General features: G+C 45.4%; 1 protein-coding gene across 1 annotated transcript in view; it reads left to right on the forward strand.

Annotated features, from left to right (window-relative positions):
- Window positions 1–795: 795 nt before the first annotated feature.
- Window positions 796–17,517, forward strand: part of LOC142593564 (uncharacterized) — a 36,819-nt gene continuing 20,097 nt past the window's right edge. The window contains 11 exon segments of the mRNA XM_075711213.1: window positions 796–815; window positions 4,019–4,112; window positions 5,536–5,661; window positions 6,276–6,347; window positions 8,165–8,293; window positions 8,976–9,059; window positions 9,550–9,705; window positions 11,027–11,245; window positions 11,912–12,092; window positions 13,595–13,781; window positions 16,320–16,627. Of these exon segments, the coding sequence (XP_075567328.1) occupies window positions 796–815; window positions 4,019–4,112; window positions 5,536–5,661; window positions 6,276–6,347; window positions 8,165–8,293; window positions 8,976–9,059; window positions 9,550–9,705; window positions 11,027–11,245; window positions 11,912–12,092; window positions 13,595–13,781; window positions 16,320–16,627 (1,576 nt within the window).

Here is a 17,517-nt window from a genome sequence, read left to right on the forward strand (position 1 = left end):
ATCTGCATTCCATTCAGTCGTACTGTGGCCCCTGAAAGCATTACCTGTGTGTTTGTGCTTCAGCTTGAACTCACAAGAAGTAAGTGAAGGCAGAAGGGAAAACTAGGAGCATGGAAGGGTGATTATGTGTCCTTTGTTTGAGTAAATCTAGAGATCATTGAAATGCATACGTTGGAGCTTTCCCGTCATTTGTACTGAAAGAATGGCAATCGGGATGGATATTGGAAATGATTGTGCATCCTGTCACCTCCTGCTGTATTTTTAAGTTCATGGGTCTGTGTTGTATCGAAATGCCTTCTCCATCCTCTCCTTTTCCTTCCCCTTCCCTTCCCTTCCCTTCCCGTTCCCTGAAAGTTTGGAGTCACTGCGGGGCAAAAACTGCCTCGCAGCCTCTTCTGCCAGCTCGGAGCTCAGGCCGTGTCAGCCCAGGGCTGCGGCTGTGCGGCGGCAGGGCTGCCGCAGGGCCCGGCGCTGCGCCGGGGGTGCTTCCCCCCGACATGTTCCTGCGGCCAGGAGGGGTCTGCGGTGCCTCGGCTCCAAGCGGGCGCTGACCGAGGTGCGGTGAAGGAGCGGCTCGGGGGTGCCGGCGGAGGCCCCCGGGCCGAGGGACCCGCCGGGGGCTCGGGCCGGGCCGCGCGGCGCTGCCGTCACTGGCGGCGGGTTGCCCCGCCCGCCCCCGCGAACTCCAGCCGTGTCCTAGCGACGACCGGGGACGCGACCGGCAGCGTCGGGGCTACGGGCGCTGACAGGCATTTCGCGGTCTCCCCTCGGCTCCGCCGCCCGCACGTCGGCGCTATGAGCGGTCCGCAGCCGGGGTGAGTGGGGGAGGGCGCAGGGCCGGGGGGCGGCGGGGGCCAGCGGGGCTCGGCGGCGCGGGGCGCCCGGGGCCGGGCCGGTCCCTTCCCCGCGGCGCTGCCCCGCGTCCCTCGCTGTCCGGCCGCCTCCGGGGTGAGCGGCGCCCCGGGCCCAGGCAGCGCCCTGCCACCCCCCGCGCTGTCCCGGCAGGCTGGCCCTCTGCTGCGGCGGGGGGCGGCGGCGGGTGGTCGGGGGGCTGCAGCGCAAGGGGCTCACCCCTCCTGTGCGGGGGAGCTCCCGCACCCGCCAGCAGCCCCGCAGCCTACCGGAATAACGGGAACTGGGCGGCTGCTCTTTGTTAATGGTCATTTGCCTTTTTAATTCTGTAAGAACGATGACATAGAATTAAGTGCCTCAAACAACTTGCAAGACCCTAAAAGTGTTTGCTGGTACTCCAGCATGGGCAAAACGGTGGGGTTTGGATGTTACGCTTGTGTGGAGTCAGGCTGCTCTGACCTTTGCGACTTGGGAAGCTGGGAGGTGTTTGCCAGCCTGTGCGGAGCTGAGCGCTTTTTCACCCAGGTCCTCTCTGGATCTCAGAGGCCTCCGCCAAGGCAGTTACCTTATTCTGTGAACGGTAAATGGAGTCACGGGGAATGGGGCCACTGACTACAGGCGTTCCCCTTTGTTGTTGCCCAACTTCAGACCTGCAGGTTGTGAGTTTCAGAGTATCCAGACTTCCCCAGGAAAACGTGAAGTACAGGTACTGAGGACCTCTGCAGATCTCCATCTCCATGACAAAATTTGACACATCCTGTGTTAGTGGGCGATGCTCTGAGTAAAGAAGTAATGACATAACTTGCTCACGGTCATACAACCAGTCAGTAGCAAACAGGAGTCTTTTGGCTCCCGTTTCCATAGAATCGTAGAATCGTAGAATGTTTGGGGTTGGGAGGGACCTTTAGAGACCATCTAGCCCAACCCCCCTGCAGGGAGCAGGGACAGCTTTAACCAGATCAGGTCGCTCAGAGCCCCGTCCAACCTGACCTGGAATGTTTCCAGGGTTGGGGCCCTCCACTAACCTCTCTGGGCAACCCCTTCCAGTGCTTGACCACCCTCATTACAAACCATTTATTTCTTATGTCTAGTCTAAATCTACCCTCCTTTAGCTTAAAACCATTACTCCTTGTCCTGTCACAACAGGCCTTGCTAAAAAGATTGCCCCCATCCTTCCTGTAGGCCCCCTTTAAGTACTGGAAGGCCACAATAAGCTCTCCCCGCAGCCTTCTCTTCTCCAGGCTGAACAACCCCAACTCTCTCAGCCTGGCCTCGTAGGAGAGGTGCTCCAGCCCTCGGATCGTTTTTGTGGCCCTCCTCTGGACCTGCTCCAACAGGTGCATGTCCCTCTTGTGCTGAGGGCTCCATGTCTGGTTGCGTTCAAGACTGGAACCTGTAGCACGAGCTGATTATTTGAAAACCTTTGAAAAGTGTTGGGCATGAAAATCTCTCTTGCGAAGAAACACACAGAACTCCAAACAAACTACTTAAAACCTTGTTCTTGGAAGATTGTTTCACTCTAGTTACCACGTAAGGCACTTCATTTTTCCTGGAAAATGGCGAAAATTGCAGAGCTGTGACTTACAAAGCGCTTGCTGAAGTGAATAGGGAGAGGCCAACACATGTGGGGTTTGCCCCTGCTCCTCACAGACTGGATGTAAGCCATTTCCCTTCTGGAAGCCATCAAACAGTGCTAGCCTAGTACAGCAGCCAAGCGAGTCGTGTAGGATCACAAAATAATTCACTCTGGAAGAGACCGTGGGAGGTCTCTAGTCCAGTCTCCTGCTCACAGAGTCAGCTGTGAGATCAGACCAGGTTACTTTATCCAGACTGGTGCCGAAAACCGCCGAGGGTGGGAACAGCACATCCCCCTGGGTGCCTCCTCCACTGCCTCGCCCTCCTCATGAGGAAAAATGTTTTCATGAGACCCACCTCAGCCCCTCTTCTTTCAGCTTGTATCGGTTGTCACTCCTCTGGCTCCATCTTCTCCACCCCGCCCTCCCCAGGCCCTGGCAGGCTGCTGTGGGACCCCGGCGCTGCCCCTGCTCAGGTTGTGCAGGCTCCTCCGGGTATCTGGGAAGTCTCCTAAGAGTAGTCTTTTCCGCCAAATGGAACATGCTGGGCAGGTGCCCCTGCCTTGTGGGATGTTGAACTTGCTGTTTGTGTTTGACAGCCTGTGCTTAGATTTGTTCTGTCTGAAAGCTAGACAAGCCTTTCTTGTTTATGTCCCCAGCAGACACAGTGCAAGATCCAGCAGCGTGTTAGAGTGAGGAACGGTCTCCATCAGGGCAGCACTCTTTCTTTGACTGGAGTGGCAATAAACTCCAGATGTAACATGGGGGCTGTAATTCCCTGTGACTCTACCAATGAATAACTAAAGCTTTGGTGCTCTCTCAGATTATTTCTTTGGTGAGCAGTCACTGGTTTAATTGCACCGTGAATTATTAGCAGTGAAGACTTGCTTTACAAAACTAACGTAGGACGCCTACCTGTGACTTTGCCCTGATCGCCCTTCAAACGAGTAAGAATGGTCTTCAAAAATCATTGTGATGCACAGCACTGGCTCTGCATACAGTGCATTGTGCACTGCAAGCTGATAAAAAAGAGATACTGTTAATAAATAATAGTGGCAACGATAATGCAATGAAAATCCTGTAGAATACAGAGTTCCAAGTGGACAGTTCCTTAATTTACTAAAAGCCTAGTCATCAGCTCTAGTATGTTTTGGGTTTTGTGTACTCTGTCATCTGCACAGCTGGTCTGTGCCTGCTGGACTCAGCCAGGAATCCGGCTCCAAATGTTGTATGGCGTGATACTGACCTGCCGAGGGTCAGTTTATTATCTGAGGAGGCTGTTGCAGGAGCTGGTCTTGGAGGAGACTTTCAGGGCTCTGCTGTGTTGGACCCTGCGCCTTGGTGGTGGTATGCCGTTCGATGCCGAGCTGCTGTATCTTAGGTAGAAGTCCCTTGTTTCTGATACAAATCTTCTGGAGGCAGTAAGCTGTTGCTTTTACGTGATCTAATGGGCATTTATCTGACAAAATGCTGGGCGTGATTCATCAAGAGAGCATTTTGTGCAGCAAACTATCGGGTAAGTCTTTATAACTTAAGTTGTAATAATTTGGCTGTCAAGGGGATTATATGCATTTGTATTGATTTTATTTCAGATTTCTTGCGAGCTACAATAGCCTTACAGACAAACACCTGGTTGGCTATTTCAGCAATACCAGGATAAGACGCCATCTTCAGAGATCAGGACTGGTAAGATTGAAAAGTTTCCTTTTGTGAGAAAAAAGAAAAAGATTATTTGTTTCTTTTAATATTGCATAAGTCAAACCACTGATGGTTCTGTCGTTTAGTTGTTAAAGGTATGTGTTGTCATTGGTAAGAATTCGACCAGCTAGCCAAACATGTGAAATCATGCTGTGTCAGATGAAAGCCACACGATCGCACTGAGACTGAGGGCAGGTTTGTTTAATCCAAGCGTTTCCCACTGGATTATTATCTACTGTTGGTCAGCTAGATATCGCAGGGACACAGGGCGGTGGTGTGCAAGGCTCCGCTACTGAAATCAGAATGACAGAAAGACAAGTAGCACAGAGCTCAGAGCTTAGCTCTGTGCGCTGAGTGGTTTTGAAGACACTAGTGCCAGCTGAGGAAATACTGTAGCTGGCATTGAGCACGTTTCAGGACGTCAAGGTCCAAGGGCCACCTGGGGCATGGGGGCTGCTGGTGGATGATGACTCCACACTAGAAGTGATGTGCTAACAGTCAATATGGAGGCCATACTCCATAGAATATCAAGCTTACACTTCCACTACACCTTCTGTAATGCAACAGTCATAATGCTTATCTGTGTGAAACTGGGAACAGTGGCTGACATGGACTGATGATGTATGTAAATACTGGAGAGCCTTGGCTTAGCCCTGAGCTTCTGCTCAGTAATGCAGTTTCAGTAAGTTGTTACATATGGCACTGTATTACTGCACAATTACGGTGATGTGAGAATGTTTGTCAATCTGCTTGTATTTCACATCCAGGCAGAAGAAGATATTTCATGGAGACGTTTTGATAAATTCAGAATGTTTTAATGGTTTTGCTCCATATTTCTTTTTGCTCATTGGAGTTTGCCTCTGCAAAATCTTTCAGTTTGCAAATATACAAAATCATTTTGATTCTCTTAGGTTTTTTAAACTGTGAAATCTAAGTGTCTTTGACTCTACTAGCTGTTTAAATAGCTTCAGTGTTATTTTTCAAAAGTGTTTAATGGAAAACTGAACGATTTGCTAAAGGTGAGTATGCTGAATATTTTAAAAAATACTTACGCACTCCTAAGCGTGACTCTGTTTAGCACAGGTAGATGCAACCCTTACACAGTAGGAAGGCAAGTATTTAATTCCCCTCCGCTGACTTGGGCAATGGCCCATGAAGAGTAAGGCTGAGCCCTCAACTGTTAGAAAATGTGTCTGCTGCTCTCCTGCTCTCTTCATTTAGCTGATGGGTTCCATGGGGTCAAAGAAACTACAGTTCTGTGCTGGGAAGGTGAGTTCCAGCACCATGGCAGAAGCAGAGGTGGTAGCTAACCAGGAAGAGAAAGTAGTCTTTCTGGGAAATTGCACTCTGTTGAAAAACATACTTTATTCTGTCATCTTCTTTTCAGTTACACTTTATTTGTTTGTGACAGATCTCAAGGAGTGGCAGAATAATACCTGAGAAAGAATACCAGCTAAATACTATGAAGAGGGATCACCAGAAATACGTACAGGAGCGCCTGACTCAGGCCATATGTCATAAGGTTCTTGACATACAGGTATGCATTTACTAGTGATGTGTAAACCTTTTCAGATACTTCCCTACTGACAGCCAGTGGCTGTTAACTCGTACTGGACTGGTTTCCGTAGCTGTGCCCTCAAGTCCCCCTGAAAGGCTCTGTCCTGCTGGAAGAAAGGACAATCTTTGTGCTTGACGTCCCTCACATGAAATCTCCATTGGCCTCTAGTTGTTAAACCATACTGTCATTAGAACATACACTGTCCTGGCTCACTTACTGCACTTTGGCAGTCATCAGATTATGGGATGATATTCCCAGGGCTAGTTTGCTTAAAAAAATTCTAATTAAAACAAAATAGTTGGAACATGGTTATATATCTTATCCGAGTACAAAATTTGGGCACATTCCTGTTACGTATCAAGAATGGAGTTGGTCCCTACAACTTTACAAATGCTCAGTTGTCCCCTTGCCAAGTTAATGTATGCAGGTGTAATGCAAATGGATTGAATCAATAGTAGTTTCATAGTAGGGCTCAATGAAGGTAATGACCAGGGAGGAGGCAAGTGATAAGCAGAACAGAAGCAAGTGTTCTGACATTCATTGACATCTCATAATGTCCATTAATGAGATTTCTCTTTCTCTGACATTCATAGCGTCGTCATCAGCTGGAAACAAAAAAGAACCTTGAAAATTCTGCGAGGAAGGAGAGGGTGCAGAAAATCGGGGTAAGGCTTGAACGTTACTGAGTACTGATGGGACATGGCAGTTTTGCCCTGTGTTAAATAACAGCTGTGAGTCAGGCCAGAGATTCATTGAGTCAAGTGTCCTGTCTCTGATGTTTTTGGAAAAAGTAGAAGAAACAGGCAAGTAGAGGATGATCCTGCCCCAGCTAACATCTCCTTCTTCCTCTATCCAGCAGTTCAGGAACTTCCATTCATGCACATGATTCCTTTTGAATCTACTTATTATTTTGGTTCTGCAGTGTTCTTGGTTGTGGAATTTAATTATGAGTTGTATGAAATGGTACTTCCTTGCATTTCTGCACAATAATTAATGTATCTGCTGTCTGATAATTCTGTTTGATGCTCCATTGTTCTTGTTATGAAAAAAGTTAATAACTGCTCCCCTTTTCCAAGGCATTTGTGGTTTTACATACAATTTTCATATTCCTTCTCAGTGTTCCAAGCTGAAGACCCTCAGTCTATTGAATCTTCCATACACGAGCCATTCCAGGCTTCTTATTACTGTTGCCATTTTTTTACCTTTTCTAGTTCTACTAGTTCTGTTTTGAAATGGGGAACCAGAACTGGATGAATAATTTAAGACGCACGTTGCAGTTCTCTTCGTAATTCTAGACACTATCTACTTTTGACTGCTGCTGAGCACTGAGCTCACATTTTCAGTCGTTTGCCTCTCCACATGATGTTTAGCACAACCAGATGTAAGTAATGAAAAGAGGTTTCAGAAGTCTTCACTCTGGTGTCATGTAGGTAGGGCTTGATCCTGTAGTTAGAGTCATGGAAATCCTACAGAAGCCAATGGTTCTTCTCCCCATGAAGTCACTTGGACTCATATGGGAAAAGTGGTTGTCATTTTGGCTGAAATATGCTCAACATCTTATTTCTTTATTCGGAGCTTGCATACATTGAGAAGAATGCATTGAGAAGCTAGCTGCTTCTTTGACCAGTTGAAGAAAAACGTCAAATCTTTTTAATTTTAAATAATACATTTCTGAGCAATTATTCAGGTAAAGAAAGGAGGAGATTGTAATGAAAAACACTGATCACTATGGTAATGCAAAGGCATTATTTACTGACTGAACTGCTGCTGGTAGAAAGTCACCGCAGCGGAAGCAACGACTAAGGCACCCTGTCAAGGGATTGTGGACTTGGATAATTTTGGAACATAAACCAAAACTGCTTCCCTCAGTGAGAAGCGTAAGGGAGATGCCTCCAGATACGGGATCTGTACCTTTGCTGTGATGCCACACTGGGACACAGGAACCTGGCTGGAATTAGCAGTGTAATGTATTTCTCACCTCATACATCAGTGAATTTGGCTGAGTAGCTAATCTAAAAGGAAAGGAGAAAGACAGATGGCTGAGCAAGGGAGGATGAGAGACATAGCTATCTATTTCCAGATGGGTAGTCAGCCCAGTGTGGAGCTTTTGAGAAGGAAAGGTAGGGAGGGACAGCAGTCAGAGCAAGGAAGTGGCAGACGCACTCAAATTTAAAAAAGAAAGGGACCTTCAACCAACCCAAGAATTGGGAGATACAGAGAAACAGGCAGATGAATTGAACTGGGGGGGATCTGCAGCTGGAGAGGGCTGCAGGGAAATGAACCAGAGATGGGAACAAGTCTCTTCCCCCCATCCCTCTCTCATTCTCCCCTTGATTTCCTTTCCTTCCTTAACCAGGTGTTCCATTGTGTCTAGGCAATTTGATCGTCATAGCTGTCCAATGAAAGACAGACAGAAGGCAAGCTCAAAGATTGCTGTGAAGAGTATTTAGTACCTCAGAGATGTAAATTTCTATTCTTTTAGGTGGAACAATCCAGAAGAGCAGTGGAAGGTGCTAGCCTTAAGCACTGCCCGCATCCACCACTTGGTCCAAGAAATCATTACAGGCTCTGTCCTTTAGTGGCTGGAGAAGCAGCTGGTCACTCACAACGGGTGAGTTTCACCAAATACTCCATATGCTATAATGTAAGCACACATGGCCGAAGGCATGCATGTATACCTATGACATCTGTGCTTAGTCTAGAGCATTGACTGCCCTGATTGTTGCAGATTAGGGCCTCATTCTTCATCACTTGAGGCTGATTTCCTCTTTGCGGGATTGTGTCATTAGAGAGAAATTTCGAGAGGCCCGTGTTGCAGGAATGGCACTTCAGAACTTAGAAAAAAACAGCTTTGCTTGTGATAAATCTGCTTTAATCTTTCCCTTTTGTCTACCTTATCACCCAAGTTAGGCCAGTGTCAGTACATTAAGTATTGTCAATGACTACTGTGGATGTTGTCAATGAATACTGTGGATGTAGGCAAGTTTACAGATGTTGTAAAATCCTGCAAGCAATGGATCTCTTTTAGAAAACAGAGTTGAAGGGGTGCGGTAAGACTAAAGCTCTTTCCAGAAGGCCATGCTTTCGAGTTCTGGCTCAGAAGCCTCTTACGCTCTGTTAACAGGCAGAGAAGGAATGTTAATATACTCTTGAAGTATGACACTAAAGTCTAAGGTCAAAGGTCAAATATGTAGTCCAGTTTTAACTGGTTCTCCATTTCAATAATGGTAATTGGTGCAGATTGAAGAGACGCTTTCAGTCCTGAATGACCTTTTCCTCTTCATCGCATACAGAGGGCACCTGGACCTGTAGTTGATTATGAAGGTGGACGTCCTTCTCATCAACAGCGATCCAAGGAGCCTGCCTTTCCTAAGATCGTGAGTTAACTCAGTTAAACAGTTTTTTTAGGTTTTAACATGTTAATGTTGTATTCTGAAGGGTTTACAAGGAAAAGATGAAATAAAGTCAGAAAAATGCTGAGTATTGAACAAAAATAGGCATGCCTTTGTCACGCATTCTCTCAGTGTCCATGCGCTGAAGTCACCAGAACACAGCACACTGCTACAGCTGCTATGAGTTTATTATGTTTGCTTCAAGGCTGCACTGTGAAGAGACAGCATCAAAGCCTAGCTTTATGCCCAAGAGTTATTTTGGATGCTCCAGTTTTTGGATGCCCAGTTAGAGATGCCTAAAGGGGTCTGACTCTTCAGAGGCAGACTAGAAAATTTTGTTTCCTTGAAGGTACATGAGAATCACTCATCACCTCCAAATATCTTGATCAGTGCTATTTTTTTTTCTTTATGATGCTGCTCTGCACTGGAAACTATACACTGAGATTTTGTAGCTGTTTGCTTTCTCCTTTTCTAGGCTTCCTGCCGACCAAATACAGCTCCAGGAAATGCGCAGCAGCCGCATCGCCTCCAGCCACGTCGCAGCTGTGTTGGAGCAGGATCTGTACCAAAGACTTCAAGCTCTAAACGAGAGTGCTGTGCACTTGAAAATGATGAGCAGTCTGCCAGTGGGGTGAGGCCATATTTCATTCTGAAAATAATATAATTTTAGGGACAGCTTTATAATACTGCTTTAGTACTGTAGTTCCCAGAACTGTATACTGCAGGCAACATGCCTACCAGATGGTTATCAGCTTTTCTTTAAACTCTCCTTTTTAACCTCCCCTTAATTTTCAAGACATTTTCTTACTGGTCTAATGCCCAGTTCTTGATCACAGCCAGGAAAAATGTGGTGACTTCTCTTTCATGGTGTAAAATCTCTCTCCATGCAAAATTTTCTGCGTCTACATAGATTTTCTGTTATGTAGAGAGGGAGGCAGCCACTCAGTTAACGTTAATAACTCAGGAATATTTTCACACAGTCTTTTAAGTTTTCATCTTCATCGACAGCTGGAAAGTAGCAAAAAACTCACTTCTTTTTTTTTACCGTTCCTCCTACTAGGTCATACTAGCGCGTTTGGAGAGTGAGAGCTTTCTGGAGTAGCCAAACATAATCTTGATATATATGCAGTTACTTTCAGGCGAGATTTGGACTTGTCTTCTGTTCTAGAAAAACATTTTGTAATTCGCTTTGTGTTCGGAGTTCCATGGGACTGGAGGGTTTTGGAATGGGACTGTGACCTGCTACCCCTGACTGGCAGACACTGTATGAATAGCTCCCTTCTGCTATGCAGTTCCTCTGTATTGTGATGGTCACTATCCTTTCTCCAATAATTTGCTGGCATTATCTATGTCTACTCCAATTATGGGCGATATAATTGGTTTCTTTAATGCTCGCCACTGACAAAACAGCTAAATCAGATCCAGAGCATGCAATGCTTGCAGAGGTTGTTCTCTAGAGATGTCTTGCTTTTCAGGGCCCTGGTTCTCTGCCTTTCATCCTGAAGGAGGACTAAACCTCCACTACAAATGGGAAAGAAGCATTTTGAACCACGTCTTGTATAATTGATGCCAAATGATGTTACTGTTGGAAGATTCTGGTTGCTTTGGAATTTGCTTGCCAGCTGAGAGAATGCAGCAGTGTTGTGGGGTTGTGCAGTATTCTGTCTGCTTGTGAGCAGAACTCTGCATGGTTACAAGTAGTACGTGGTTTAGAATGTTGTATATCTATGAGGGTGACATTTTCAAGCAATCTGCCTGTTGCTTTGCAAATTAAAAGAAAAGGTTTTAGCACAGAAATGTTTTCATGAACAAAATTGCAAGCACCAAGTTAAGGAATTGTTCTAGAAGTATGTGAGTTACTAAATGTAAAAAGCAGTCAAACCACAGTTAGTTCAATATGCTTGGTAACTATTTTTCATAACCTGTTTATCCTGGTTAAAATGTTTTTGCAGGGAGAGAGGAGTGGGTTAGGACTTAAGAATTGGATGGAATATGAGTCTGGTGTACCCCCATGTCAACTCCCCATCATTAACAGTTATTTCATACCGGTGCCACCTCCCGCTGTGCAAAAAGGAGACAAGAACGTAAATGCAGTGAGAAGTGGGACGTTCAGAGGCAGACGATATCGTCCCATCACTGCGCCAAATGGCTTAGAGCAACTTTTAACAAAGGTAAGTTATCTCTGCCTACTTCTCAGCTTACGTATAGGTATATTACCTTCCTTGTTGACGTATTCGCCTAATGTTGAAAGATGTATATACCTAGTTTGTACAAAGATCCACTGAATTTTTGAACAAAAGAAAATTTGTAACTATTAAAATATATAACTGCCACCCATCTCTCTATATACTAAAACGCTTGATGTTTTTCATCAGTTGGGGGAAAAAAAGGTGCTTGAACAGAAAAAAACATAGCAACTCTTATTGAAAGCCTTCCATCTTAGTCAATCTGATCCTGTCTCTGACCATATCTAGTACCAGAACTTCAGAGGGATATATGAAATGCCTTTGAGTATATGAAAACTTCATCTGTTACGCTACAGCTCCAGCCAGTTTTGACTCCTGTAGAGGAAATTGTAGGAACACAGGACTGGGAGGGGCGATATGGGTCATTAAACCTAGTCCCTGCAATTTTGAGCAATTCAGTGCAATGGATTTTCAGTCCAAAATATTTTCCCGCCCTTCTGCACGTTACAAAACACTTTCCAATTTCAGCAGCTCAAGGCCTATCTTAAAAGACTGGAAGTCTCAAGTGTATGCCGCACATACATGATCTGTGTGTTCACCTTTTGTTAGAGTTGGAAGCTGAATGCATTTTTTGTGTATTTCCTGCTGCAGAATTCTGGAGGATTCCCTAAGCCCTCGTTACACAGCAACGCGTTTGTTACCATGGTCTTTCTAGGGAAAAGTGTGCGTTTATCTCGCAATAATGCTGATTACAGAGATGAAATCAACATCTATCAGCAGCATTGCGGAGGGGAAAACCTTTGCGTCTACAAAGGCAAGCTATTGCCAGGAGGTAAGAGAGTCAAAGAGTTCATACTGATTCTGGCAATATCTTTTTTTTTTTTTTTTTTTTGGCTAAAATATTGATTTGATATCAAAATTATTTCATCTGAGCTCAGTCAAGATGCATCCAGGGATTTTTATACCCTCTGCCTCCACGCTAAATCTGGACCTACTGTTTCATGACTGAAAGTGAAGTTACAATTGCTTTTGCAAATTGTGGTAGAATGAATTTAGAGAACTGATTTAGCAAAATACATCTCTATACAAAATTAATCTAAGCTACAGTATGGTTAATAAAGTAGTTGTAGCAGTAAACTATCCTTAAATAGGAGTTATCTGTTTCTGACATGCTGTAATACATCAATGCATGTTGCTTACTATGCATGTTGCTTATTAAGTACACAGTGGGAGCCCAATTCCCATCTCTTTTATGTGTGTGTGATTCCGTCACACCAGTAAAAGGTGAATTGTGTTCTGGGAAATTGGGAAGAGGAAACTACTGTGAGATTTTCTCTTATGAGGAAGAGTGATTCCACAGATCACACCCCTCATTCCAGCTCACAGAACCCATTGTGTTTGCATTTGTGTTTTCACTGGATATGGGAAGATGGTGCGGAGATCCCCGCACTTAAGCCTGTCCCCTAAGGTTATGGGTGCATTGCAGTGTGCCCACAGATCTGCTTAGGGCGTTTGTCACAGCTGTGTCCCAGCTGTGCGGAAGGTGTCCCTTGTGTGTGCTCCTGTTGTCCCGAGCCCCATTCACACTTACTAGGGAACCTGCTGGAGTGCAGTGTGGCTTCCTCCCTGCTGGTGTGTGCTCAGTTTACTTTGGACGGATACTATGACTTGTGGGTTAAGAGAGTACGACCCGGTCCCCCCACCCAGCATGGAGTAGCATAGCAGCCTCAGTGCCCTTAAGGCCTGGATGCCGAAAAATACCTTTGCAGAGTAGCCTGAAATGGCTCCAGAAACAGTGTCTTTCAGCTGTTCAGTGTTGCTCTGAGTACGACTGTATTATTGCAGGCCCAGAGCCACTAATATTGCAGCCGTGCTGATCTGGAACCTGGTCGCGCTCTGCAATGTGCTGCACTGAGGAACGTGTGCATTACACTGCAGGAGCTCTAACATACTGCTGCACTACGCCATGTAGACACATGCCAGGAATCCTAAACTTTCTGTGCATAATGTATGCTCCTGTAAGGCAAGTGGCAGAGTTAAGTTTTTTGAGACGGGAGGCTCTGGTCTCTGTTCTGCTGTAGCAGTGAGCAGCCAAACTGAATATGTATTCGCTTGTCACAGGTGTGTCCAGCTTGGTACTCCTGGCTCGGCAAGAGACAAGGCTGTTGTCGGGGGAGGAGTTTTACCGACTACTTAATAAAGCCAAGAACCAAAGTACCTGACCTGAGAGGGCTGGGTGCTTTGGTGGTGATGCAGATGAGATACAACGATTGCAATAGGCTGACAGTAAAGCATAACCTTTTTCTTTGAACCCTTTCCTTTCTATACTTACAGAGACCTTTCAGTTTGTCTCAAAAAGGCACCATGGTTTCCCATTCAGCCTCACCTTTTTTCTCAATGGGATACAAGTGGACAGGTTGAGCTGTTGCTGTGAGTACAAACATCAGAAGCGTTCCAGGCTGGGAGGCAGAAACGGATACTTTGGGTTTCTCAATGTGGAGGGAGCATCTCCTTGCTACAGGTATGGAGAAGAATACACTTTGCTCACAAGGACTTAGCAGCCCAGTTTTTAGAGAGCGTATCGCTTGTTTCCTTCTTTTAAATCTTTCTGGCACCCCGCAGCTCTGTAGAACCTCATCTGTTTCTGAGTGCCCCTTGAAATGTACACAATTGAGCTCATCCCTCAGGGTCCCACATCCAAGGATACCATCAAAGTCAGCTACTTTTGTGCTGCCTCTTCAGTCACTCTGTGGAGTACACACAGCAGTGGACAATTTTGCACTGGATCTATCAGCTTGTCAGGAGGCAGACAGCACTTCCTCAATAGTTGAGTGTGGAGGAATAGGTGTGGGGTGGTATATGTATGCCACTTGCATGTTTCTGGTGGAAGTGATAGTGAAATAAATATCAAGAGTGCTGCTGAGTTAACTGTAGTTTTCAGGGTTTTCTTTGTGATTGTGGGAACAAGATAATTTATTTTTAAACAGCTCTGCCTCTAAGGTGGGATTCTGCTGTAATACCCCTGGCTGCAGAATAAGACAGTATTGAACGTTAGCCATGGTTCAGACAACATATCTGTGCAGAAGATTCTTGGCTTTGGGCACAAGTCAATGCTGTGAGCAACAGCTGTGGTTTTGCTAAGAAGCTTTCATTTTAATAAAGTCTTCCTTTTGTGTGATTGTTAAGTTGTGCCAGACAAGTAAACTTCTGCACACGCAGATCGTTTAAAAACTTTTTTGTTCTTTTTGTAAGTAATTTTTAGAAGAGCAACAAGCAGTTGGAAGAACAGAACCTCCACAGAGCTATACTCTATTTTTTAGATAAGGACCAAATTATAAGAAAAAAAAATTCAACTTTATTGTACTGTATTTTTTCTACTCAAATCTAACATTGAACAGGATTTATGTAATTATATTACTTAGTATGTTCAAAGTAGTGAAAAGCGTCTGAATTCAGAATGGATATAGTGGCTACAGAGTTTAGGAAATGCTGAAATCTCGGCTTTTTGTGATTTTTAGAAAGATTTGAAGTGAATTTTCTGAATTCATATAGTCTCCAGAAATTGGTTAATTTCTTCGTGAGTCACCCCCACCTTCTGTCCACCTTCCCCTGTTATTCTCAGTGATACCTCTGTTTTCCTGTCTCTTGTCAGTCCAGCCAACCTTACCTGGTGGCTAAAAAGCATCTCCATTAACCAGATTCTCTCCATAAATGACAACTATTTTCACATCTACTTCAGGTCAAATGCAGTCGCAGTTTTTAACTGGTTTGAGTATGACACCACATCCGCACATTAAATACCCACTCTGATTCTCAGTAAAGATCCCCGTTGATTTTCCCTGTTGGGTTAAGGCTTTGGTTCACAAAGAGGTGACGCTGCAGTGATTTCTACACCAATGCTGCGATCCCTGCACAGGGAGTTTTCTGCTGGCCTAGGTCCAGCATTTCAGTACAGTAGAAGTGCTTCAATACCTCAAAGGTCCCTGGAAAAAATACCATGAACAAATAGTTGAAAGGTAGGACTCTTCTCAGAAATTGTCACATTTCCATTTTATGCCTGCAAAACTGAAGGATTTCTATACTGAATGACTCTAGGATATTTCACAGTAGTTTGTAAACAGCTGGAATGTGAGGGGAACTGCAATCAAGCCTTACAGAAAAAAAGCAGTTTTGGTGGAGGAAAAGCTTTTAAGACATAGCTGTCTGTGAAGAAAATACGGGTTTCCAGAGAGACTTGTGATTAGCTAGAGTGAAAATTCAGTTTCATCCTCTGCTTGCAGATTGGAATCAACGTACTGCATACAGCACAATGTCCTGACACTCATAGGTGGTGTAGGGTGACTCTTCATTTCTGCAGTTAATGTTAATCAGGAGTAGGAACTCTGGTCTTACATGAGCCTCCTGACCGTAACATAGAGAGGCTGTCACTCCATTTTATACAAGAGGAGCATTCTCAACAAGTCATTCAAAAACCTTTGTTTTCCAACTGTTTGGGTTTCTGTTAGGTAGGAAAACCAGAACAAAACCAGAAAATAATTCAATTTCAGTCTCACTCTTCCCCCGCAGTTATTAGACCCAGCAGACAATTTTGAAACAAAAAAAGTCTTATCCACAAAACCTGAGTTTTCACTTCACTGGGTGTTAAAGCAGGATCTGGATCAAGCACACCTCCGACTTGGAGCTTGTCTGCCTTTCTCAGTGATTATATCTTCACAGATCATGCTTGGTGTAGCTTGAAATTAATGGACCCTTATGATAATTCTGATTTTCATCTGTTTATACTTCAATTGTCACCTTTAAGCACAGACAGTGTTACTCTCCTTCAAGGAGGAACTGCATTTGTGCTTGTGGAGCACTTGAGGATTTTAGGGTGCTTCTCCAAGTCAGTCATTAATCAGTAACCTTGTCTGAGTGGCAAAGCAGAGGCAGATAGGTACCTGGTTTTACTGTTGATAATGAGCTAGATAGCTCCCTGTGTCTGCTTCCTTCCTTCCTTCCCTTCCATTGCTCACAGAAAGAAAAACGTGATACTTTCCAACTCACCTTGGTTTTTTTATAGGTGCCTTATTACAATGGGTCTGGACAAAATCCCGTCCCCTCCGAAGAGGAAGTTGGAGGACCACGAGGAAAAGCGTGTGGTTTCCTGGAGAGATCGAGTCCGCAGTGAGCCAAGTAAAAGCAATGTTGAGCAGAAATCAAGCAAAGGTTCAGTGTTAGTCAACTTACCAAGTTGTGAAGTGAGAACTCACTTGAGGCCACTTAATATTGAGAACAAAATGCAGACTGGACAGGAGTACAGAAAAGAAGAAAGGAAAAAACTATCTGATCGTGAGAATGAAGATAGTCAGGAAGACACCAGTAAAAATGGTACAGTATTCCAAAACACAAGCAGGGGATGAAAAATGGGAGAGGATGATTCTGGAGAAGGTAGGGGATTGTGGGCCTCCAGCTTCGCCTGGAGCATCGTCTCTTAGGACACCTCATGTGCGAGAAAAATGGTGATGCCTGTGTCTGGGCAATAAAATTAGTGGGGCTCCTTTCAGCCAAGCAATAGGATGAGAGGGTTTTGCAAGAGCCAAGAAAGTGAGCAAGGAAGGTCTGAGAGGCTGAAAGAGGAGCGTGGGGAGGTGGGAAAGCAGGAGGAAGGTGGGGCAGAGTGAAGGGACAACAGTGAAGAAGGAAAATGGGAGCAGGTGGAGGACAAGTCGAGCAGAAGGAAGAAATGGGACTGGGTGTGGGTAGGGAGACAGTGAGTCTGAGGTGAGCTCCTAAGGGAGACGGGACATCAGCATAAGGTGAATGGAGAGAGGATGGTGGCCATAGGGGCAGGAGGTGGAAAAGTCTCCTGCTGCCTGATGCGAGGGAGGGAGGGATGGGATGGGATGGGATGGGATGGGATGGGATGGGATGGGATGGGATGGGATGGGATGGGATGGGATGGGATGGGACGGGGGGCGAACTGTGAGGGGGAGGAGGCTGAATGCTGGGTGCAGAAGGGGAGGGAAGGTGGGAGGAGCACATAGCAGCAAAATGGCAGCAAGATTTAGCACCAGATGAACTATTTTGGTCTTTTCTCCTGTCTGTTGCCAGTGGGAGTGCAATGCTTTGTTCACGGAAGGCTCTTTCCAGTCCCTTCTCCACCACACTGCCCTAGGCACTGCTTACCTGACACCTGCCCAAACCTTCAGCTTCCTTTCTTGTCTGAGCATTTGTTCCCTCTACTCCAGGCCTACCAGCTCACCTTTCTTGCCTTCTCT

The sequence above is a fragment of the Pelecanus crispus genome, chromosome 5 (assembly GCF_030463565.1).
Source record: "Pelecanus crispus isolate bPelCri1 chromosome 5, bPelCri1.pri, whole genome shotgun sequence".
NCBI lineage: Eukaryota > Metazoa > Chordata > Aves > Pelecaniformes > Pelecanidae > Pelecanus > Pelecanus crispus.